We start from the raw sequence: 25,411 nt of genomic DNA, 5'->3' as shown, positions 1-25,411 counted from the left end.
CAGGACACGGCAAAAAGGCTATAAACACAAAAGAATTGCAAATGGAGCCCCACCAGCTTCGTGCAGAAACCTCGTGGCGTGCGGCAGCTCCTCGCTGTCCAGAGGGATCTGACTGTCGGCGACAAGATCCTGGAGGCGCGAGCGCGAGATCACGGGGAAACCGGCGGCCAGGCGGCCGCGCTCCACGCACAGCCGCTCCTCCAGCTGCCCGTAGCTGTGCGGGATCAGCTGCCCCATCACGGGCTGCCCTTTAATCTGAAATCGCAGTCATGACCAACGAGCGAATGAGCGTGCAAAGGGCCGTGAGAATCGACCGATTCCAAAGCTTGCCGTAGACGACTGGCTCATCGGTGCGTACAGGCTGGAAAGAAATGAGAGTGACAATGCACGCAAAAGGTGATTCTATCAACGTCGTGAGAATTTTATTGTTTTATTTTCTTATTTATTCTCATTCTACGTGACTTTACCGAAAGAACCAAAGAAGATCTATCAAGGTTGTATGGTGACCATACGGATGGTCCTCAAGATGAATCATTTCAGCAAAATTACAAAGATAATTAGCCAGAACATAATTATTCTGAACTATGCCAATGTTTTGTGTCCAATACACCAGCATGGCACTGCAATCTAGCTAAGCCACTTAAGAGTAAATGGATAACAACACCACAAATGCCAGAAGCTAAGCAGGTTTGAGTCTGGTTATTACTTGGGGATGCTCGACTGGTGTTATAGGAATGGGGTTCGAGATCGAAGCGCTTTAGCGGCGTCACCCCTCGTGTGCGTGGAGGGTTTTGCTCTGGGTTCTCTAGCTTCCTCTGGCACGCCAAACATTCCCCATTCAGGACCCTCCTGAAAAATGATCTTGAGACTCAACGAGGCTTTCCTGGGTAAGATAATTATCGACATTATTATTATGGAATTGACCAGAGTCTGCCCTCTGCAGAAGCCGTTGTTCCCCCTTGTCCTTCCCCCGCACCTCCGATAGCACGGTTGGCTACGTACTGTGAGAAAGAAGTTCAACGTACGTACCTTAAAGTCTCTGACCGCTTGGACGATGCTTTCTCTCAGCGATTTGATGTTGCCGCTCTCCTCCAGGCAGCACACCACCTTGTGGTCCACGATGTTCGTCAGCTGAATCTCTGTGCAGAGCTCCTCAATGCAGCGCACGCTACTCCCCATCAGCGTTTCCTTTTCTTCAGCGGCTATTTTATCTTCGTGTGTCCCCACGAGGATGACCGGACACAGTGGAGCCCGCACCTGGTTGTAAACGCAGGAAGCGCAGGCAACGTTGGGGCGTGCACGAACGCAGCACGCGAGCGATGACGTGCGTTACGTGTGGCACGCAGGGCCCACTGCTTTGATTTATTTCTGAAATGCAGTTTGATTTTTCTCTAATTTTTTTCTCGTTTTTGCTGAGATTTCTAGCGTTGTTGTACTTGTTGCCATGTGACTGGTTTCGTCACGTCGGTGACCCATGTCACTCTTGCTAATGAAACACTTTCCTGTCGCTCGAGCTCTCACCTGCTTAAACGAAAACGCACTTTGCTTCTCACTTTGCTTCTCAACACAACTCGGGCGCGGCTTTCATCGCTCTTGGCTGGCGACATCCCCCCCCCACCTCGCACATCGGTATTATACGCAAATAAACCTCCTCGTCTGTGGCATTCGCTTTACCGATGGCACCGAGTCTGTGCCTGGCGTAACTCTGAGTCCGACCTGGCCCTGGGGACGGGGGGGGACTCGAACCTTGATGTTCATGAGCCACGGCCTGAGGCTGGCCACCTCGTCGGGGCCCCGGCTTGCGTCGTACACCAGGACGTAGAGCGCCCGCTGAGACATGAAGCACGGGTGGGTGCTGTAGAACTCCTCCTGCCCTGCCAACGGTGCACGGCGCGGGACGTATGTACAAGGACGACGCGAGGCATGGAGGCACGAGGCACAGCGACAGAAGGCAAGATTGGTGAAGGGGGCGGACAGAATCGGTTCATATAGAAACGCACCACTGATATCAACGATGGCCAGAAATAAAACTCAAGTTGCCGAGTTCAGAACACAGCACGCCAACCACTCCACAGCATGGTTTGTATTACAGATCAGCACTTACGAGTGAAGCTGTGTTAACGATCGGGATTAACAGCAGCATCAAGGTTGAGGCCATGGTATTAAAGTTACATTACTCTCTTCTGGCTTGATGGAGTGGGAGAGACACTGGAGCAGATGGTCCGTGACCGCCAACAGAGGAGGGGACTGCTGCCAGTATTTAGTCGGCCAGAGGCCTCGTACAATCGGGTTGGATAGGAAGCGAGAGACTGCTTCTGGCTGGTCCGGGGTCAAGATGAGGGACCTCCGTGCATCGTGGTCATTGGCTCCAGCACAGCGGCCTCACCCGCAAAGTCCCAGCAGTTGAGGACGAATTTGCGCTGGCGGTGGAGGACGGCCCAGTCGCGCACGTCCACGCCCAGCGTCGCCGTGGACACCAGCAGCTTCTCGCGCTGCAGCCGTCTCAGCAGCGTGCTCTTGCCGCGTCCCGCGCTGCCCATCACCATCAGCTTCATGCGGTTGTAGGGAACGGCCTTCCGCAGCCGATGATACAGGAACCTTGAAGACGCCACACACGAAGACAAAGATTACCCGTACAGCTTTAACAGACTGTTGGCAGGCCGGCGCATCGAGATGACCGGTGACCCCGTTGAGATGACCGGTGAGCCCGTCGAGATGACCGGTGAGCCCGTCGAGATGACCGGTGACCCCGTCGAGATGACCGATGAGCCCGTCGAGATGACCGGTGAGCCCGTCAAGATGACCGGTGACCCCGCCGAGATGACCGGTGACCCCGTCGAGATGACCGGTGACCCCGAGGTCGAGAGGTGGGCCCTGATAGTTGCAGCGACCACAACCACTCTCAGCAACACCAAAGACAAAGATCGCCCAAGTAGCCCATTTCAGGCTTATGGGGCAAGTGCTGCTGGTAAGTACCTACGAAGGCCAACACGACACATGAGGGCATGGTGTGGCTATTACTACACCCAACCACCTCCGTTATCCCCGTGATGATGTTACACACATCGCACCAGGTACTCATTTAAGACCGAGTCAACCTAAGGGAGGCCCCCGCACTGTTTTTTTCCCCCCAAGATAATCGCCAGCAATGTCAGCCTTGGCCGAGAATTGAATTCATGTCGGAGGGTTCGTAGCGCAGCAACACAACAACAACCACCCCCTGGCAGGAGGTCACGGGGCAGACCCAGGTGCCACGGGTCGACTGACTGAGATGACTGGCTGATGCACCACCTGTGCCCCCTACTGTGCCAACGTGATGTGCTTCAGCCGCCCGGCACTCCGCTCGTTGTTGTGAGCATCGCTCCTCCGCCCTCCGTTGTTGTTGGAGGGCGACTGCCTCCAACTGCCCAGTAGTAGCGTCCTTCATGAGCCTCCTCCACAGAGGCCGATCTTGACACCGCTGGTACCAGTCATTGGCAAGTCCACTCAGCTCCACATCCTCTTGTACCACATCACTCCATCTCTTCTCTAGCCCGTGCCACGCCCGTTTAGGCCCCTCTATCCGGCTGAACAAAATCTGTTTCGGCATGCGGTGGCTGGGCATTCGGGTTACATGACCCAAACAGGAGACCACGCGCCTACCTCAGCAAGTCTTTGGTTTTCCCAAACTGTGTGAGGTCCAGGTCGAGCTTGAGAGCGTCGAGCTGCAGGTCCCAGAGGCGGTGCAACCCGCCCAGCTCGTTGGGCAGGGTCGTGATGTCGTTGTAGCTCAGGTCCAGTGACGTGAGGCTCTCCAGTTGTCCGATCCCTTTTGGGACCTACGGAAATCATCAACGAGCACCGCAGAAATCTGCGTCACACGCGCTCTATTTCTTAAGGCCGCACGCAGCCCTCCCTTGTAATCTCACCAATATTCCAATAATCAAGACTGTCTGATGGTGTGGTATCTTAGCTCTGAGGTGCAGCGAGAAACCCTCTCTGTTTGCCATAAATAGTCGCTTCAATTCTCGGTTGCTTACAATTCTTCACGTGGGGTTTCTCCATAGCCTCTGGTTTCCTCTCACACATCTAAACATTTATGTAAATAACTAAACACCCCGTTGTAAGACCCTTTAAAAAAAAAGTTTTCTTGAGATTCAGTGAGGCTTTCCGGAGTAGATTTTTCCAGGAAAGTCTCATTGAGACTCGAGACTCCATTCCAGGGGTGTTCTGCATTGGGATGTTTGGCCAATTTCATTTAATGTTTGTGGGAGAGAAGCAGATGCACACCAGGGGGGGGAGGGGAATGTACACAAGACGTCTGCACAGACAGGTTCACAAACCCACTCGCTGCCTTATCTCCTGGCCCTCTAGGAGCCCAGCTGGCTTGGGAGTCTGACAAGCCTCTGACCATGAATCGTTTGGCACTCTCGTCAATTACAAAGTCAGGGTTCACGGTACTGCCACAGTGTTTAAACATGGGTTAACACGATGACAACCTTCGCGAGGTTCACCTGTATAACCACGTGTCATCAAAATCGGCCGAGTGGAAATAGACCATTAGCAGGAGAGATGAGTCACAACGTGGCAGAGGTCGGCAAGCATCACCTCTGTCATTCGGTTGTGTCCGAGGTGCAGCTTTTCAAGGCGGGCCCAGGTCCCGGAGGCCCCCGTCAGCTCGACGGCCTCCACGAGGTTGTTGCCCAGCAGCAGCTCCTTCAGCATCCCGGTCCTCCAGAGGCTGGGCCTCGGCACCACCGTGATGCAGTTACTTCCGAGGTCCACGACCCTCAACCTAACGAGGGACAGGCGCAGCCAGAAACGTGACCCTGTTACCCAAACTAAAAACTATTTTTTTTTATTTTGCCAGGCAAGGCCCACCGAGCTGTATAGCTCAGTTTCAGAAGTGACCTGGCCACAAATGATAGCTCAACGAAGTGGTTTATCACGTGGAAATGGAGAGCAGCAGCCAAATACTCTAAACGCGTGACGTTGATTCTAAATGTGAAGGGAGAATCTAGAGGACCCGGAGAAAAATCCATGTGACCACGGTGAGAGAACATGCAAACTCCAAATATAAAAGGCGTCAGGGTCGGGATTGAACCCACGACCTCCTGCATACCAGGGGAGGTACTTAACATCTCGCCACCGTGGCGCCTCTTTTCCACCGTACAAGTGAGCTGCACCGGGGCGGTGCCGTACCAACGTGGCACGGCTCAGGAGGTGTGCCAGGTTGTTTTTCCCCACTCTAGAATCCGGGACACACTGCTGACGTCACGCATAATGAAGTCCAACACGGACATGCCGCATGATGAACGTCATTAGCCCCACTCCTGGCCCTGCTTGGTCCCAAACCAGATTCAGATGTCTTGTGAGGGCCAGAGTTTCAAAGTCCAATTCTAGCTCGGCTCGGCAGAATGCCAGTGGAAACCCACCCAAACCGTGAGAGACCCATGCTGACATAGACATTGGAATTAAAACGTGAGTTCCATATTTGTATCTGAGCTGTGGTACTTTGTATGCAGAGTACTCACTGTTGTAAATTGAGGATGGCTGATGGCACGGCGTCCAGCTCATTGTCTGATAGTTTTACTGTGCTTAACTTACTGGGTAGGTTTCCCACCAATCCTGTGAAATGACATATGCAACTTACTGCTATCACATGAGCAATAATATATTATAGGCATGCATTACACAGGATAATTAGCATGTATGAATCCGACTACGATATCCTGAAACCTACAGCTAAATCCATTAGCATTCACATTCAGCTCCACTGTGCCCATCATTGTGATCTGTGCAAAGCGGCCGGTTCTCTTCCATTGTCAATACATCAGAACAATTAAAACCGGGACAAAATCCAGAAATTCACAAAAGCATCTGAAGACTGGGCCAGCCTTTCTGAAAGCAGGACTGTCCTGCTCAAACTGGGACGACGTTTGGTAGCAGTACTGATGGGAGGAGGGAGCCACACGAGGAATTCTGAGCAGTTTAACACGTAGGCTTTCGCGACCAATATTATTCACAACCAAGGATTTCGGGTTACACCGCGTGCCTTTGGTTTTGTGCAAGCCGCTGTGGTGTCGTGTCGCCACTACCCAAGTGGTTGTGGGAGATGAGGAGGGTTTCCAGGGCTGGGAGCGCCGTGGCCAGGTCTCCCGGCAGGCCTCCTAGGTCATTCCGGCTCACGTCCAAGTGCCGCAGGTGCGGAAGGGTTAGACCGGTTGGGATAGATTTTATTTTATTCCTAAAACAAAATGAAAAACAATCGAGTTCAGTTTCTGCATTACATTTTTTTCCCCAACATTTTTTGATGAAAACACGTTCATTATATTATATTCACTCAGTGGGAGGTCGCTTATTCTTCTATGCTGTCCCCCAGTCTGGAACTTCCTTACCCCAGCCATGCGTGCTGTCGGCTTCCTACCCCAGTTCAAGACCTCAAGACTCAAGACCTTCCTCCTCTCGTCTGCCTATGACCCTCTGCCTCACTTTACAAAACAAACACACCCACCCTTTCCGTACAGCGTCTTGAGACACGGTCGCATTTAGACACCGTCTACATTTGAAGCCTATGACCAAATCGTCGGAATGTGCCCGATCTCTACAGCTCTCTAAAGCAAAGCAGCCTTGAGCCTGGCTAGTGCTTAGATGTGTAACCACCACGCACATCGGGTTGCTATAGGCTATGGGGCTACAGGGTGGGAAACAAAATGCAGTTCAGAAAAATATACTGAAGTACTGTCCTGTATACTCTCACCTGCCTATACCAACCCGCACGAACATGCATAGCGTGGTCAAATAACCCACACGATGTTGGGAGGGCACCTCATCCAGTAGTGGATTTGCAAAGGGCTGCACACACACATTTCCTATTGTATTGTACAATAGCATTTCTCTGGTCACCCTTCCCCCCCCCTGCCCTGCCGTACACACCCCGACAGCGCTGCGCGTACCCTTCCAGGAGCAGCTCGTCCAGGTTGCTGAAGGACGAGGGGAGCCCTTCGGGAAACGCCGCCATGCCGTTGTGGGACAGGTTTAGAGTGCGCAGGTGGGAGCACCGAACGGGGCTGTCGAAGCGAAGTGGCGACGCCAGGAAGTTGTGAGAGAGGCCCAGGTGAACGAGGCTTTCTATCAGCAGCACAGCTAGAGGGAATTCTTGAAAGCCGTTGTCGCTCAGGTTCAGTGAAGTGAGGCTTTTAAGCGCCTAGCAACGAGTAACAAGAGAACTGTGGTTAGTAGTCTTCACTGACACATCAAAAAGCCTTACTTACATTCAGAAACCACTGCATAATTCACTGGAGGAGTCCTGAAGAGTCGATTCGTTGATATAGATTACGAAGATAACGAAACATCCGTCAAATTGCCTGTATATAAACCAGTGTGTTCCAATTTGAAAGTGCATGTGTTCCCTCTTCCTGAGAACAGAAAGAGAGACACGTGGATTTGAGAATGTACACCGGTTAGAGACGTAAAACTGACTGTTAAGTAAAGTGGACTTGAGCAGGGCATGTCACGAGAAGAGATGATGGCTGGTGGTCGAGACTAACTATGGAGTGGCAGCCAAAGGCCCACACAGTAGAGGGGGGCAGCAGCACCTCACCACTGAGAGTCAAGCTCATCCCGTGACAGCCAAACTTGACATTTTAATTCTCAGGAGTCGGAACCAATTTTAGTTATGATGGTGTACGTTTAGTCATTGGTGATCAGGTCGAGGCCACCAACTCACTGCACGTGAGCACCCGGTTTAATCGCAGGTCGGCCAAAACATGGATTTGAACCCAGGATCTCAGCGGCGCCGGCTCAGCGCTGTTGACCTCTGGAGCCACCCGGCCACCCCTGTGCAGCCTCTGTCTTAACACCAATTACAATCACAGTCCCATGTCACACCCTTCTCATCCTCATCCACCCTGGAAGATTTCCACGCCGCAAAGCGGCAAACTCACGGTGGCGAGAGCTGGGGAAATCGCCGTCAGGCGGTTCTCCTGCAGGTCCAGCCGAAGCAGCTTGGAGAGGTGAGGCATGAGCCACTGGGTTAGCAGCACCCCGCTTATGTCGCCAGAGAGCTCGTTACCGGACAGGTCTACGCTGTGCACTACGTCGTACACGCCTTCCTGGGTCTTCTGCGACGCCGGGGGGCTCGGCGATTCCACACTCGCATCACACGCCACACCTGCACACAAACACACATTGACAGAAGCAAAGTGAGGTAATCCCCCGATTTGGTACAAAAGTTACTTTTACTGGGTTGCTTTCATGATTACTCTGTTCGAATCAGAATGTGTTATGGTGATTTGAGGTGGAGCACTGGTGCAGCGGTTAGCTCACTACACTATGAACCCAGAGGTCAGAGTTCAATTCAAAGCCATGGCTAACATCAGCGTTGAGTGATTTATGCACCGAGTATCATTTAAAAAAAACTGGTGAAGTACGGTCAGACAACCCCATGACCGCAGTGTGGAGAGGACTTCATCCAGCAATGGACTGACAAAGAGCTTTAAACTATTGTATACGCATTTTACCACAGCCCTAGTAGGTATTAAATTACCTCTCGTCAGCTAGGCACTTTAAATGTGTATTGCTTGCACCCGTGTCGTTTTCACGTGGAGAGACGCGAGCATGAATTGGTGGACATTTCATTTATGAAATGATACCGAATACCTTCCATGAACATTGACGTATTTTAATGCTGCGATGGTGTCGTCTTAAACGATGGCAGTCAAGTGCAAATCCCATTGATCGCCACCTTTCAGGGTAACTTTCAGCTACCTGATACGTCTCCCCAGAGTTTGAACGCGAGCTTCGTCCCATCCGTGTCATCCTTCCCAAAGCTGTTCCCCATGAGGGCTCCGTCCCACAGGGCGCTTCCTCCCAGGTCCATCTCCCACAGGCTGGCGGGGACACTGCCGCCCACAGCAGGCGAGCCGGCTTCCTCCAGCCAATGCAGCACGAAGCCAGCAACCCGCGAGCCGACACCTGCGCGTAACGGGGGCACAAACGGCACCCCCCACCGGGTCACACGACCCCACTTCAACAACCACCTCGCGCTTTGACACTGGAGCGGGGCGGCATTGCTTCGGTTATTGGCAAGACGTCGACGCCATCTTGCAAAACCCCTGAGCTCGACCGCCCCCCGCTCGGCCAACGCCAGGACCGCTGTTCATCGCAAATTAATGCTTTGACGTCGAGTTAGGCTATTGGCAAGGCGGGCATTATCGCTGAGGCAGACCCCATGTCTCGAGGGAGACCCTGCCTACTAGGTCGAATGTTCCCCGACCCAGCTCAAGGTAGGTGGGACACACACACACTGGACGACGTAAACAAACGGACAACACGACACCAACACACTTCATTGTCGTTTTCGACTTAAGACCCAGACGCCGGTATCTAGCCATGATAACAAGCTGTTAGCTCCCAAGCATGGTGAGGTTGTGGGTTCAATCCCAACCCTTATGCCTGTATAGTCGGAGTTTGCATGTTCTCCCCATGGTCGAGTGGATTTTCCTCCAGGTCCTCCAGTTTTTCCCTCCAAATTTAGTAACATGCGTTGAAGAGTATTTGGCTGCGATGAATTTCCACGTGATATACGCCACTTCGTTGAGCTATCATTTGTGGCCAGGTCGCTTCTGAAAAAGAGCTATATAGCTCAAGGGGGCCTTACCTGGTAAAATAAAAAGTTCAAATGAATAGTTGATCTAAATCGATTGCACTTGGTACTACATGACCTTCAGATAGAGAAATTGCACGTGCAAAAATTATTCACATTTTCCACAGGACAGAGTCATAATCCTTTACCCAATCCGGTCCTGCCAGCGTGTCTTTTTGACTGCGTGAACAGCGGCCGGAGCCACGCGGCGTGGAGGGAAGCCAGACGGAGTCGCCCCAGGGACACGGCCTTGTTGGCCGGGTCGCTGCCGAGCCTGTGCAGCAGGAGGCCCACGATGTCCGCGTTGCCGCGCGCCAGGCTCTGCCGAAGGGCGGCGTGCACGTCCGCCTCGCAGGCGCCGTGCTTCAGCAGCAGCTCCGTCAGAGCGACGTCTTGCTGGGCACAAGCCTGCAACGCGACCGAGGGATTTATTTCAGCCAGGAGTAACCCCGGGGGTCGACGATCCGAAAAATATATCAGCGGCAGACACCACACCGAATCGAGCGCACCGCTCGCTATGGCCGCGGCTATGGGTCACGCGCCGCCAACTCCAGTCTACCCGGAAAATATTTGCAGACCAGGCCCATAACATGGCCTCAGATTGTCACAGACGGCTGCAGGGCTGTTGCTACGTGGTGGACATCAGAGGGCAGTGCAGAAAAAAAAAACATTGTTGTACTGTATTTCTACGTTCCCACATGTATGCTCCATGCATTCATGAACCCGCACTGACTAGGATTGTGGATGTGCGGTCAAATAACCCCCATGACCTGCACGACATGGGGAGGTCCTCATCCAGCAGCGGACTGATAAATGGGCTGTACATTTGTTTAAAACGCAACCCCTACGGCTGTTGCTTCTGAAGCGATTGATCCCTCTCCCCCATCGCTGCCCACTCACTTTGCAGAGCAAGCTGTCGTGGCCTGTGCTCTCGTTGGGGTCGGCGTCCATCAGCAGGAGGAACTCCGCAAGCTCCGCGTCGCCGGCTTCGCTCGCCGCACGCAGCATGGAGTCCCGCACGCCCTGCCGCCTCGTCATGCACACCATGCACTGGCTGCACACCGCCAGGAACTGCACACGCCCGCAAGCGCACGCAGGCTAAGCTGCACATTCCTAGCGCCTCCAATTAGCACGGTTGGCTACGTATGGTGCTAAAGAAGTTCAACATACATACACACACACGATGACCAAGATCCCCCATAGAGACTGAAGAGACGAGTTGGGGCAAGGGCTGTTAGCGAGCACCTATTAAAGTCAGCACAACGCACGGAGGAAGTGGTGTGGCCGGCACTCGTTACGTGACGGTAGCTTTTGGCTCCTCAATGCTGATGTTGACGTATCACACCAGGTACTTTCTTCAAGGCTGAGTTGACCTAGGAAGGCACAGGATTGATTCACTGCTGATGTGAGCCGTGGCTGGGAATCGAACCCAGGTGTCTGGGCTCACAGCGCAGTGCACCAACCACTGCTCAAACTCAAATCATCCGAAGGCATACTCATTTAAACTGAGTGATCAGCAAATCCAGGTCACTGGGTTCGCAGTACATTGCGTGAACCACTGCGCACACCTCTCACTCACACACACACACCCATATTGGTTGTAGCGTTCCGGTCATCACTGGGGCAGCAGCCGATTTAAGTACCTGACACTGTTTGTTCCTGAAGATGAGCGACTTCATGATGGTGAAGAGAATGTTGTGGAATGACACCTTCAGGAATATCTTAGGTGCCTGAGGGCTGGACTTGAGCAGAGCCAAAGCCAAGCTGCAGCCCTGCGCCACACAGCGAGAGAATCGCAAACAACGCACACGGAGGAGACTTGGCTTGCACAAGGAACCAAAGGGCGGAATGTAGGGTGTACAACGAGCATCGATTCATCAACTTCAATCAATTCTTACGCTCACAACGCATCCATTCGGTGGCATAGCATGGTTGAGCATAGACCCTGAGATGCCATGAATGCAATGGGGCACCCCGTCTAGTGTCCCTCCTCCCTCTCTAGTCCTGCGCCTGGGCCGCTCCGGCCAGGGGGTCCCCGAGTAATACTGACCTATCGCGCGGTAAGTACCTGCAGTTGTATGTCCTCGCACTCGCCGAAGGCTTGCATGGCCACGGTGATGACTTCGGCCAGAACGCTGAGGGTCGTGCTACCCCAGACCCTAAGCGGAGTCAGGAAGCCAAGGATGTTCAGTCCAGCCAGCTGCACGTCTGCAACACGCAACACAGCGAGTCACAACACACCAGGCTGTCAAAGTGGATAAGGCTGTGTTGCCTGTCCTTGCCAATAGCCTCATCAAAGGTAACATTCCAAGGAGACATGGGAGTAAAAAGATGCTGAGTAACCATTTGGCATATCCCATCAATGACTCTGCTCTCAGTTAACTCTTCAATAGATATACACAACAATTACGCCCCAATGCACCCCACACACCACTATTTTATGCCGATTGTGCTCTCGGCATTTTGCCAGAAGACAATATGTAAGGGAGAAACTTGGCCTACTCCCTATAAAACAAAACATCACAACCCTACAGCATTCGTCTCAGCCGGTGATCTCTTTAACAGTTCCTAGGGCAAGGACTAAAATGGGGAAACATTCACTTTCCTATCATGCTCCTTGGCCCTGGAATAAATTACAAACGATTATAAAACTGGAGAACAGGGAATCACTGTCTGATTTAAAAGCTCCGATAGAAGAAAATGCCATTGACCAATGTAATTGTTTCGATTTAAAGCTTTCGTGACTGCAAGGATTCATATTCTTTGGTTCTTTCGGTAAAGTCACGTAGAATGAGAATAAAATAATAAAATAATAAAATTAAATAACACAATAAAATTCTCACGACGTTTTGGCCACAACACAAGTGGCCTTCTTCAGGTGAAAGGAACAGGCGTGTCGGGACGACAGAGCTTCAATGAAGCTCTGAAGAAGGCCACTTGTGTTGTGGCCGAAATGTGAGAATTTTGTGTTATTTTATTTTATTAATTTATTTTATTCTGATTCTACGTGACTTTACTGAAAGAACCAAAGAAAATGTAATTGTGTTTAATGTTTTGTACTATTTCGTATTGTGTGTATGTGTGTGGTTATTTATTTTTGCTGACTTCTTGCCAGGTCCCCCTCGCAAAAGAGGTTTTTAACCACAAGGGTTTTTTTTACCAGGTTAAATAAAGGTGAAATAAAAAAAACTAAAAATATCTCAAACGGCAGTGCAGCCCTTCATGTTAGAAAACAGGTCTCAGAAGCAAATACCACAGAGTAAACTCTGAGGTCCCTTCACACGGCTTCTGGTCCACACCGTGGGGGGCAGCACTTTCCACTCGCTCTGCTACAGACAGTCGTGTGTGTGTGTTACGCAACCGTCAAAAATCCATATTCTAATTCTCAGTACTGGAATTTCGCCAAAGTAAGTGCAGAACCCAATGTGATATTATGGTTTTTGTTGCACAGTAATTGGTGACTGGGCTGAGGACCATCGACTCGCTACAATTGGGAATATAGTTTAATCACAGACGGCTGCCTGGATTCAAATTCAGAATTTCAGTGGTGCCAGCTCAGCACTCTGACCTCTGGAGTCACTTGGGCCACCTTGGCCGTGTGCTTATTACAGCCATGCCTGTTGACAGCAGTGCCGCATGGGAAGTGTGGAATCAATCGTGAATGACGACGACCAGGAGGAGTACCTCGCTCTCGTGGGTAGGTCTGCATGCTGTGCAGGGTGCTGTCTGTGGCCCCCTGCTGCAGGAGCAAATCGGGCGCTCCCTCTCCTGCCGCCAGACACTCCAGCACCCTCAGGCCGGCCTCCTGCACCGCAAGCTCGCTGATGAACTGCACACACACAAACACAACGGGCACTGTAACATGCGCACGAACAGCCTTTCCGTCAAGCCACTTGTGGATGAGAGCCTCCCCCCCTCTGGTGTTGGCCCTGCTTACTTGACCACTAGTCAGCCTCCACCCATTCCCATACCATGAATTGAGCACAAGGCCAGAAATTGGAACAAAATCCAGATTTTTATAAAAATGCTTTGTGACACCGGGACAACTTTTCTGGAACCAGGACTGTCCCAGGCAATCCTGGGCGTCTGGCAGCTTCAGAAAGTCATTAACTACACCCTACCATTTCACCTGTCTGCTACCTTGTTCATGGCCTTGAGAGCCAGGTGAGGAAGCCCTTCCACCAGGCACTGGTTTCGAACGATCGCGAGGTGCATCTCGCCACTCAGGGGCTCCTCCTGCACGGGAGATGGAGGGGATCCTGCCAGAGGATGGGGGGACTCGCTCCCCGAGCAGGGCGCAACCTTGTCGTCTTCCTCACCTTCCTCACCTTCACACACACAAGAACACACGGGCTACTGGAACACGACCGACGAGGCAATTCTCCCGATGCGTTTCGCTCCGCGTGCTCGGGGCTTAAGCACGTGGATCGAAATGGCACCGTCGCATTTGCCGTGCCGGCTCCTAGTCAGGTGCTCGCTAACAGCACTTGCCTCGACAGTCGGTAAAAGGCTACACGGGGATCTTTGTCTTTGTGTATATGCGTGCGCGTGGACAAGTGGCACCTGGAGATAGAAGCGAAATCACAGCGTTCATGGCGGCGAGCTGCACCTCTCCCTCGCCCGCGTGCCTCCGCATGGCCAGCGCCATGGCACTCACCGCCACCGTCATCACGTCCAGGGGCACCGCGCTGAAATACCCGAAACAGCATGGGTGTGTGTGCAGTCGATTACAATTCTCAAATCGATCAACTGACCGACTTAAATCGACCGATCGGTCCGAGAGCTCCAGTGACCCATTCCTCGGCAGCACCGAGGGCGGCCGTCCTCGCTTACCGGCCGGCGAGCAGCAGCGACAGCAGCAAACAGGCGCCGCGCTGCATGCGCGCACAGCTCCCGTGCTCCTCCATGGCCTGCAGCAGCGCCGTCAGCGTCTGCTTCTCAAGCAGAGCGCACTTCACCTGGGCCGCTGAGACCCACACACGGACGAGTGACGGAACACACGCGCGGGCGACATTTTAAAATAACTTTTGTTTCGTCTCTGACGCGCGAACGGGTTGTGCCGCGGAATTTTTGGGCATAACGTCCGACGTCTCACTCCGCGTGCTGGGAGCTCCTCCAGGAATTCAGTTCCATTCATCAGAGAGCTGTACAGCACGACTGGGAAAACCTACGCAGTAAGCTTAAGTTTGTGTTATTGTCTTTAGGATGGCCAAACGTTCAAATGCTGAACCCTCCTGAGAAAAAGTCCCAAAGCTCAATGAGGCTTTCACAGGTAAGCAACTGGCATTACTGTGCATAATTAGCAAACAGGCTATTTTCCTGGGTAACTGCATTTGCAAGCACTTAAACATTCCTTCCGCTCTCATGCCAGTAACCAACAGCAACACTCCACTTCTCAGTCACCACTCCCTTTCCCATGCTCGCCTGATAAAAGCCCTTTCAGTGCCGCACAGTACAACATGTATGCTCATTGTGGTGAAGCCTGTGTTCTCTAAACACCGTAGTCACGGACATAACACATTCTTTTTAGAGTGAATGTGTGTCCTTACCAACATGGGGAATGGTGGCGCAGCAGTTAGCATGCTGCGCGATGAAACTGGCGACACAAGTTCGATTCCCGCTCACAGCTAAACCAGTGACGATTATCTGAACTGGCCCTGGGCCTCCCCTAGGTCGATGCGGCCTCAAATGAGTACCTAGTGCGGTGGGTAAACATCACCATTGGGGAGACAAAGGCAGCCTGGCATAGTGCTTGCCACCCACCGCATTGTGTACCATGCCGGCCATCATTAGGTGCACACTAACAGCACTTGCCCCGACAGTCTGTTAAAGGCTATATGGGGGATCTTTGTCTTTGTCGTTGTCCTTACTGCACGCAGATGCCATGCTGAGAAGGGCGTCTGCTGCGGCACACAGCACAGCTGCGGAGTGAGGGTGCAGCACCACAGCCATCACCACTGCCCTGTGCACCGGAATCCTGCACAACACAAACATCGTGCTGCGAGAAGACTTTCTCTGGGTTCTTCTGTTTACCTCCACAGGCTCAACAATCATTTATAAGGTGCAGTCTCCAAACGTTCTTATCCACTCTCCTCTGGCCTCTCTCTCTCTCTTTATGTGCTCTGAAGAAGGCCCATTTCCCAAACGTTGCCTATCACATACCTTTTCATTTAAGGCAACAGTGTTATTGACAAATGGGTGGAGTTTTTTCTGCTGTTATTTGTGCTTGCGTACCACCACCAACTCCAGCATCACCAAATAATTTTATGAATGGAATTTGCTAAATACTAAAACGCGCAATCATCCTCGCCTTCTCACAGAAGCAGCAAGAACGTCGACATGACTAGGACAGGTCAGAAGAAAGGTGATGAACATGGAAGCATGAGGGCAGAGACTTAGAGGTTGGCCGAGAGAGAGGTGATTCGAAGTGGTTGAACCAGGATAAGAAGGACTGTGGAATGGACATGGAGATGATGGCTCAAGACAGGAGTGGAGAAAGAAGAGCAGGAAGGCAGACCCCACATGAGTAGGGATGCCAGGAAGATGAAGCGTACAAAATCGTACGGCAGTGCAGGCCAGCACAGTATTGAGTGCATGCACTGCTTATAGAGAGTGCAAATAATATGGTAGCTTACAGGCCTGGACCATCTCCAACAGAGAGCTGCAGCTTGGGCTGCTGGGACAGGAGCTGAGCCAGAGCCACGCAAGCACTCTCCTGTAATGGATGCACATCCACAGATACACCACATTCAAAACACTTTTATTACACTACGCAACACAATTTTTGTTCCTGGGTAGTCAGTGTTATTTCGTTAATGCTTATGCCTAAAAAGTATAGAAAATGGCTAGTATTCCCCACAAACTTTGCTTTTGTGACCAGGACAGTGATATTTTGAAATTTACCTATTTTCAATGAGAAAACGGGCAGATTTCTATGTTTTCTTCCACATAAAGTCAGAAAAAAACTACATATCAATCAACATTAACATGGATTTATACTAAAGTAATACAAAAATGACTACAAAAGATTTAGAAGTAGTTTTTCGAGATTGTTCCTCCCCACTGAGAACTCGGTCCGCTGTGGCCAGTCCTGCCTGTGGTAGTGCGCCTTGGTGTCTAAATCTTTTGTCATAATTTTTGTATAACTTTAGTATAAAAACATGTTAATTTTGATTCATATGTTGTTTTTTCTGACTTGATGTGAACGAAAATAGGTAAATTTCAAAATATCACTGTCCTTGTCACAAAAGCAGAGTTTGTGGGGAATAATAGCCATTATCTGTACTTTGAGGCATAAGCAATTAGGAAATAACACTTACTATCCAGGAACAAAACCAAAAAATGTGTTACACAGTGTTATCAGTAACGACCAGTTACAACGTGAGAACCAATTGATATAACTGTGTATAGAAAATATATTCTTTGGTTCTTTCGGTAAAGTCACGTAGATAGAAAAACTAATAAAAATGAAAATAATAAAAAGACAAATATTTTTCTATTATATATTATTAGTTTTTCTATCTACGTGACTTTACCGAAAGAACCAAAGAATATTAATTCCTGCAGTCACGAAAGTTTTAAGTCAAAATGTGTATAGAAAAGGTGACGGAGGAGGGGGAAAGGCATCACTCCTGGCTCAAAGCCCACCTGACTATTTGGGCAAGTGCTGTTAGCGAGCCCTGAATGAGTGCACATGGGTTGAGGAACTTCCGACTCGGGCACTCCGTTTACTGCACGGCAGTGCCGAGATCGGGATGTGTAGCGCGTGGCCTTGCCTGCACGCCGGCATCTCCGCCGTGCATCTCCAGGGCAGCATGGGCCTCCTCCAACCAGTGCCAGCAAGCAGCGCCATCCACGAGGACGCTCCACCGCACGCTCTCCTCTTCAGCGTCATCCCTCCCCCTCTCCGCCTCCCCGTCTCGGACACTCAGCTTCACCAGGGCATCCGCTGGGTGGGTCACGTGTAAACACACAAAGACGAAGAAAACACAGCCACCACACCAGCCCAAAACGTTGCTGTGGAAGATGGCTTGAAAACATGCCGCACAGCCAATTGCAGATATTTAAACGCCAACCCTTAAACATCAACCATTTAAACGCTAACCCTTAAACATCAACCATTTAAACGCCAACCCTTAAACACCAATCCTTAATCGCCAACCCTTAAATGCCAACCCTGAAACGCCGATCCTTAAACACCAACCCCGAAACGCCAACCCTTAAACATCAACCCTTAAACATCAACCCCTAAACGCCAACCCTGAAACGCCAAGCCTTAAACGGCAATGATTTTTATTATATAGTCGACTTTATAAGTTGGACATTCTAGGTATGAGGTTAAACTACATCTGTTGATCGTGTCACCTGAGAAAAATCACTGGACAAATCTGGCTGTCACTTGATGAAGCTAGATGTAATTTCTGGCGAATCGTTGTACTCAGATTGTAAATGTTGTAGCTTTGCTCTCCAACAAACCAATGTGTTATACTAGTAATGAATTGGCATGTTCTGTTTACGTGACAAACCTTACTAATTGGCTGTCCGGTGGTGGCGGGTTTAACGATACATTTATATTTTTACGCGATCGAACCCAAAAAAACCTGTATTATAGATGATATTGGTCGTGAAAGCCTAGGTGTTAAACTAAGGTAAGGGGAAACTACCTCCAATGGGATGGAGGGAACTTGAGCCGTGGACCTGCGCTTGGACAGAGGAACTTAACAATTAAAAGCTGGCATCTGGATGTATTATAAAGACATGAGAAACAGAGTGATGAGCTGGTGCGAGTGGAAAAGGTGGTATTACGTCATGATTAGCAACCCTAGCACGGCATGTGGTCGACGCAAGGCGAAGATCAGTGAGTGGCATCCTACGGGGATGGAGTGAACTTGAGCCCTGAACTCGCGTTTGGGCAGAGAACATTCGATGAAGATGATGGCACACGAATGGATTGCGAGTTGAGGAAGTTTCGCCAGGGGATTGCGAGTGGCGAGCGGGGGCGCACCGAGCCGGGCGAGGCAGGCGAGCCCGGAGGCCTGGATAGCGCCGCTCTCTGGGCAGGAGCGCAGGGCCTGCAGGATGGCACCGTGGGCTCCGTTCAGCACCAGGATATCTCCAAAGCCACCTGGGGGCACAGACACCCGCTGCTCACAAAAAATCCCACAGTGCAGCGCAGTTCAATTGCACGCTGCACAGTTCGGACTGCATAACAGGGCTAGGCAACACTGCTGCCCTGTAAATGTGCACACATGCGTGTGTGCGTGTACATGTGCGTACACGAGGACAGCAGGAGCAGCAGCGCACAGCCACGCTCCTGCACGGCTGCATTGCCAGGCAGGGACATCATGGCTGACACCGCCAGCTTGTAGCAACGCTCGGAGCCCGACATAAAGGCCTCGCAGTTATCCTCTGCACACGCATACAGACAACACGGTACAACAAAGCAGCATTCATTATCATTCACACAAACAGATGAGCTTCAATGGAAGTGTAGTGGGTTCCGGAGACACTTCGGATAATTATCTACAGCACTCCAACAGTCCTCCTTATACACTGTTCAGCCTAGGGAGACAGCCTACTCCTAGCGTGCCTTGACACTGGCAATGCTCTCAGGTCCTCCGCTATAATTACCCTAGGGGAGACTACCCTGACCCGACCCAGCCAAGGTGCGGGTCTAGACTCTGGCTTCCTCGGACCTCGCCCTTACAAGGGCGTGGGGCCGGGAGTCCCAGAGTCCCACCACTGGCCCGCAAAGCGTCCCGGCCCTGACAAGGACAGCGGGTCGAGGGGATCCAGGGTCCTATCTAGCTGGTTTTCGGCTTCAGTCTTCAACTGGTCCCCGATCGGCTGGGGAGGTCCCCTTTTATGCCCCTTGCCCATTGAGGGGTGGGGCTGCGAGAGATCCTAGACCCCCCCGCAGCCCCCCCCCCCTTTGGGGGCGCCAATGGGCTTAGCTGTCTGGGGATCCTGAGCCCCCAGCAGCCCCTCCCCTCTTGGGCTGGTGCTGCAGCCCCTCCCCTGACGGTACGAGGTAACGTTCCATCTATGGTGCTACAGAAGTATACTATTATTGCACTGTTGCTGTGCTGTTGTTAAAAGTGGTAGGCCTCATATGACCATCGGCTCTGTTAAATTGAGTTATGCTGTACAGCGATCCTTCACCTCATTGGCTGACACACAGATGTTTGTGTTACAGCCCGTTGGGGTCTGTTCTGGGTGTGAAGTAGCCCTGGCTACTGCTCCACTCAGATGGGAGGGCTAGTAGAGCTGTTGTATGTGGGCCACTATAATATTGATGATTCACCAATGAAAACAAACTTGGCTGGGCCAAAGGAAACATTTGGCGGTGCTGGCCCTGGTGCGAAGCGCAGTGCGGCCGGTACGCACCCACAGCGGCGAGCGTGTGCAGGGCGGCAAGCGCGTGAGACACGACCTCGGGCTGAGCAGGAAACCTCCAGGCAGCACTGGCAAGGACCCTGTGCTCCTTGGTCTCCACGAACTGGGCGAGCTCCTCCTCAGGCACTGCGGGTGCCAAGCACAGACACCGGTGTCTCCGCGCGACATCCGTACCGCACCGCTTGGGTCCGCTCTCTTCCCGAGACTGCGTACAAGTCTCCTCTTTGCGAGCAGCCGTTTCCCGTTGAATACATTTTTCTGTTATATAATGCCTATTTTGTCAATCTGCAAATGGATGAAGGCCTATGCTCACGAATTCACCAATCTGCACTGACCAGCAGGGTGAAGTATGGCGATAGAAGCCGCACCTCCCGCACAGTGTGGAGAGGACCTCGTCCAGCAGTGGATTGACAAAACGGCTGTACATGTGCGCGTACTTCAAATACCGCCGTGAACCATTCATTTAAAAAAAAGTATTTTACCTTGACGGAGCAAAGTATGTAGCACCTGGCATCCATGCAACTGAATCTCTTCACTCATCAGATGTTTTTTCATGGCCGTGACAACAACAGAAAAAACGTCCAAAGATTGGTGTAATAGGGCCCGTTGAATTTCAACTGCGGAGACAGGAGGGGGGCGAATGTAAGCGTTTGTAAGTCTATTAAAAAAACGAGTAAAACCTCAAAGAGCTGCCACTGCACACATTTATTTTTGCCCTCCAATGCAAACAAAACCTTAAACCAATTCTAATGTATTCTGTGAATGGTGAGCTCACCAGGTAGAAAAGTTCATGCAGGCTGGAAACAAATAAGAGGAACAATAAAACACAAAAGGAAGCGACCAATGGATCAGTCCTTCTATCACGCCTGACATTGTCACGTGACAGCACCACGCTGCATGAATAATGCTGCGCCGTAGCGAGCCCAGCGTCGCTGTGATATTTTTTTGGTTAGCCAGGTCACTACTGCTGGTATGGGTGTGAGGGTTAAGCCACGTGAGCAAATTTTCACGTTAATGAGGTTGACCGTCTTTAATTGTAGGCAAGTCACACTCCACGCTTCCACACAGTAGTGCTACTTTGACCAGCAAGTCACGCACAGTCTCTTATTAGTAGTAACAAACACACACCCTCTGGCACCTATGCCCTAGCACATTTCCAAACTCATACACGCGCTCGGATAAGGCCAGCTTAAGCACCGTTGGCCATTAAGGCCGTTTTGCCTATCCTTCCAGATATGGGGACGTTCCCACCATCCGCCAAAGTAGTGCGAGTCACACTGGGTTTCACATGCTGCTCTCGGTTCTTCTTCAGGGTACTGGGAGTTGTTGAAAGGGCCAAGGACTTCCAATACCCCTTGAAAATGTATTCCCTTTGGGAGCTGTGATCTTACGCACCACCTGTGCGCTCTAGTTGATGGCACTCTTCACGATCAATACAAAATTTGGGTTCTAGCTTATTTGACCAAGGTAGCTTTATGCTACTTAACCGCAATTTCACTTTTTAGGACGCATAGCACCGCAATCAGACCACCCCTTCTCCGCCAGCTACCATACGCTCGGCAGTACAATATCGGACTGTTGAAGGCACGAGTCGGACAGGGACAGGAGATTTTTGGCTTGTGGGCGCAGCTGCCACATTTCCACCACAACCTTGGCTGTTCTCCATGGCCAGCGCCCCCCACTCCACTGCTACCTGGATGTTGGGCACAGCTTTGTTGAGCTGCGCTGCTCGTGGCTGATGTGATTCTGGTATGGTCTCTAGCCGCATCTCAACTGTGGGGGAGTGGGTTTCTTTATATATAAAATTTGGGCCGGGATTGGCACTGTCCATTGGTTAATTTTTCCTGATAAAATTAAGCCCTGCACCTGTTCTGAATTCATATCAGCGCACCGGTTTCTCCACTATTTAACTCAAAGCGCATGCTGCCCACGCCCCCAATGATGAATTGGCGACCTGAATGAGGCTCATCAATCCCTTCATCAGCTGGCATTCACAGCCAGCACCTGCTCTTCCTGTACCAGTTCACCATCCCCCTCTCATTCAAGCACGTGGTCCACCCCATACACCCTGTATGGGGATTGAACCCCCCACAATATGCCGTGCTTCACTCTCACCTGTAATTTTAATTACACATTTAGTATTTAATTGTACCACATAACAAATACGTACAGCACTGTGTTCTGGACCACCAGCTCAAAAGAATCAAAATTGTGGCAACATTATTCTATACAGCAGCAGCAACAGGGCAGATGAGGCATGGTGGGAGGACCAATCCAATGGTCACAATCTTGCCTTTTTCTGTCTAGTAAGAACATTTTTGCACGTAATAGCAACTTTACTGACCTCTCACAAAGCTGCCTAGGCGTCATACCTGATGTGCACAGCAGCGCAATGGCTCTCAGCCCGAGGGACTGGACGGAGACGTGAGTCACGTGTGTCGCGAGGACCCTGACCACCAGCCTGTTGCACACAGCACTGAGTCTTGAGGCAGAAGTACAGCTTATGGGAACTCGCAGGCATCGCCTCGAGAAATCAGGCACAGGAGCAACATGTGAAATGAATTCCCAGGGTAAAAGTACTGAAGAAAGGGTTTCTCCACTAATTACTATTCTATAAAAAAAACAATGCGATACATTGTTCATCTAAATATGACTGCATTGCAAGATGCCATTCGCAACAAGTGGGAATATTTATTCTATACAGAGAAAGAGGCAGTCAGTGAGCCTGGACTTGAACATTGGTAGGGAATTGACAGCAGAGATGGCTGAAGGAAAGGAGTTTCAGACTGTAGAGGGCGGCAGAGGAGAACAAGCAACCTCCAAATGTATAGCATTACCATGTCACTACATGTCAACATTGGCATTGCCACACCGATGCAACGCACATAAGAGCACGAGTGCAGCCAGCATTGTAGCCGTAATATTGAAGGAATGTGCGTGTGTATGCCAGGAATCGAACGCAGTGGCTGTATTGATGATTCACCAGCAGCGGCGGGAGAGAGCGGACCCCGCGAGGGCATGGCAGCCTGCAGTAGCCTCAACCTCGCCCAGCAAGGTGCAGATTAGTGCCAACCCAGCCTGGGCAGCACATGGTACACAGTACAGGGCAAGAGTTATACCGGGATTCTTTAACTGTGGGCTACATGTAGCCCAAGAAGGCTCTAGAAGTGATTCCCCGAGAGATATGGCTCCCTGGGACATACCGATACAGAATAGTGAGATCACAAAGAGATAATACAAGAGATGAGAGACCTGAAGACCAGAGGTACGCATAAGTGGTCACATGTACAGACGTTATATAAAGTGACGTGGCCCGTCAACACGTGCACATTTTATTACCTGGTTCACTGGAAAACGTAGCTGAAGAGCCCTGGTTTACACCACCACCACATCCAGCATCGACATAACAATACCTCTTAACGAAACAAGAGCACCACTGCTTATTTACCAACCCTAAAAAATACCAAACACTATTCAGGCATATTCATAGAAGGGCAGCACCATGTTTTTGGACGTACTTTTCAGACGGTTTAAAGATGTGTGTAATCATTAATATATAAGGTGGTGGTTTTATTACTCGGGCAAAGAATGTCAACCACTTGCACTGTAATTCAGAAATAACTTGTCCACCTCTCTTGATCAGGGAACACTGCTCATGAAATTCCACTGTGTTGGACATACTCGAACCGAGTTGTTTCATCCACGGTTCATCGGTGATGGCGATGGTACGTTCAGTTTGTTGTATGCGTTAAAAACCATTTATTTATTCCATAAAAAAGCCACGTTTTCTAAAGTTACAGAAAACTACCTTTAAAATGAAATGAGGGTGTTGATATGTTTACTGTGAGGCTGCGTAATTTGTGGAAGCACCCAGGTAATATTACAAAACAGCAGATTAAAAACAAAATGTAATGCTTTCCGATAAAATAATGCCCAGGTCATGTGAGTGGAACGTGATATGCTTAGCTCGGCATTGTTACTGCACTGTGATATTTGAGTCCGATTACCAACCTCTTGTACGTTCACGTCTCCTTTAAATGTCTCCAGGGCGTCAAGCACGTCCTCGCAAAGATCTTCAACTTTTGGTAACAAACTTGTCACTGTTCACAGAGCAAGTACACGTAGCACGGCCACGCTCTACACCGTATAATCACGGAACCCACAACATAAGGTGTCCATTACTCTTAAAGCTTAGCATCGACAACAATATGTGAAGTGTTTGCACATTTAATGTACGTAAGAGAATACGCGTTTATACTGGTAAGGAATTCTGTAATCAAGATACATGCCCAGTGTAACTTACGTTGTCAGCAGATGTCAGTGCAGCAACACCACTGTTATGGCTATGCTCAATGTCTAATGCTCCCCACCTTCACAAACCCGCACGAACCGGCGTGGTGAATGATGCTGTACAGTCATGTGTGGACTCATCCCCACATTTCACTCCTTGAGCGGAGACTCATCCGTGGGCAAGGAGACACCAAGGAGACTGTGCGTGGACATCTCCTGCCAGGGTGAGGAGGTCGTGGGTGGACTCACCCGTGCGGTCTCCAGACAGGATGAGAAGACCACGTGTGGACTATCCCTCGTCACCTCCTGCCAGGGTGAGGAGGTCGTGGGTGGACTCACCCGTGCGGTCTCCCGACAGGATGAGAAGACCACGTGTGGACTATCCCTCGTCACCTCCTGCCAGGGTGAGGAGGTCGTGGGTGGACTCACCCGTGCGGTCCGCTGCCAGGGTGCGAAGGTGGTCACCCAAGCCGTGCAGTGCGACCCCGGCATCTCTGCCGCTGCCGTGGAATCGCGCCGCCCGTAGCCCCGAGCGCAGCCTGTGCAGCCGCTTCGCAGCATCGCCGCCCATTCCTCGGCGGGCTGGGCTGGGCTGGGGGCAACTGCACCCGTGTGCCACTCACTCCGTGTGTCCTAGGGGCACCCACACACACGCTATACAACTCAGCAGCGCGACAACAGAGCAACGACTGGGCGTCTGTGAAAAAGAGCTTTATAGCTCATCGGATTCCTCCAGTATAAATATTCTGATTGCTCACGCTCACAGCTGTTGCCATCGCCCCAGTCACGACAGCAAAGTGCAGATTTAGTGGCAAGCCAGGCAGGGCAGCGCAGGGCAGCACCACGCAGGGCAGCACCACGCAGGGCAGCACCACGCAGGGCAGCGCAGCGATAGAATGTCACAAATATGAAGGAGGCATCATCTCGGCGATACAACAACCTACAGTTGTGTTCGTGTTGTTGATATTTTTCATTGTTAATTTTCGTTATGGTATTGATGTTAATAATGACTGTGTGAGCGGTGTTAGTGATCCTGTGAGTAATGTTGTTCGTGATGATCTTAGTGCTGTTATTAGTAGTGTTGTAGGTGTTGTTTCTGGT

The 25,411-nt window shown here is 51.0% G+C and overlaps 1 protein-coding gene across 3 annotated transcripts in view; it reads right to left on the bottom strand.

The window, feature by feature from the left end:
• Window positions 1–25,411, bottom strand: part of LRRK2 (leucine rich repeat kinase 2) — a 44,303-nt gene that overhangs the window by 18,496 nt on the left and 396 nt on the right. For all 3 annotated transcript variants that reach the window (XM_032954435.2, XM_032954436.2, XM_032954437.2), the window contains exons 2-31: window positions 24,740–24,943; window positions 24,032–24,120; window positions 23,004–23,098; window positions 22,393–22,481; window positions 20,503–20,637; window positions 20,012–20,146; window positions 18,902–19,033; window positions 18,630–18,749; window positions 17,401–17,573; window positions 16,261–16,340; window positions 15,496–15,602; window positions 14,459–14,591; window positions 14,189–14,313; window positions 13,766–13,953; window positions 13,310–13,454; window positions 11,694–11,833; window positions 11,269–11,397; window positions 10,526–10,696; window positions 9,775–10,033; window positions 8,749–8,955; window positions 7,926–8,152; window positions 6,936–7,186; window positions 6,078–6,226; window positions 5,514–5,607; window positions 4,588–4,774; window positions 3,643–3,818; window positions 2,387–2,598; window positions 1,747–1,874; window positions 1,030–1,257; window positions 54–255 (exon numbers count right to left, since the gene is read on the bottom strand). In XM_032954435.2, the coding sequence (XP_032810326.2) occupies window positions 54–255; window positions 1,030–1,257; window positions 1,747–1,874; window positions 2,387–2,598; window positions 3,643–3,818; window positions 4,588–4,774; window positions 5,514–5,607; window positions 6,078–6,226; window positions 6,936–7,186; window positions 7,926–8,152; window positions 8,749–8,955; window positions 9,775–10,033; window positions 10,526–10,696; window positions 11,269–11,397; window positions 11,694–11,833; window positions 13,310–13,454; window positions 13,766–13,953; window positions 14,189–14,313; window positions 14,459–14,591; window positions 15,496–15,602; window positions 16,261–16,340; window positions 17,401–17,573; window positions 18,630–18,749; window positions 18,902–19,033; window positions 20,012–20,146; window positions 20,503–20,637; window positions 22,393–22,481; window positions 23,004–23,098; window positions 24,032–24,120; window positions 24,740–24,881 (4,648 nt within the window). In that variant the 5' untranslated portion in view covers window positions 24,882–24,943. The remainder of the gene's footprint in view (window positions 1–53; window positions 256–1,029; window positions 1,258–1,746; window positions 1,875–2,386; window positions 2,599–3,642; window positions 3,819–4,587; window positions 4,775–5,513; window positions 5,608–6,077; window positions 6,227–6,935; window positions 7,187–7,925; window positions 8,153–8,748; window positions 8,956–9,774; window positions 10,034–10,525; window positions 10,697–11,268; window positions 11,398–11,693; window positions 11,834–13,309; window positions 13,455–13,765; window positions 13,954–14,188; window positions 14,314–14,458; window positions 14,592–15,495; window positions 15,603–16,260; window positions 16,341–17,400; window positions 17,574–18,629; window positions 18,750–18,901; window positions 19,034–20,011; window positions 20,147–20,502; window positions 20,638–22,392; window positions 22,482–23,003; window positions 23,099–24,031; window positions 24,121–24,739; window positions 24,944–25,411) is intronic.

This window comes from Petromyzon marinus, chromosome 14 (genome assembly GCF_048934315.1).
Source record: "Petromyzon marinus isolate PM22_M1 ecotype Great Lakes invasive population chromosome 14, UKy_Petmar_22M1.pri1.0, whole genome shotgun sequence".
Lineage (NCBI taxonomy): Eukaryota > Metazoa > Chordata > Hyperoartia > Petromyzontiformes > Petromyzontidae > Petromyzon > Petromyzon marinus.
This window is presented reverse-complemented; position numbering and strand designations above follow the sequence as displayed.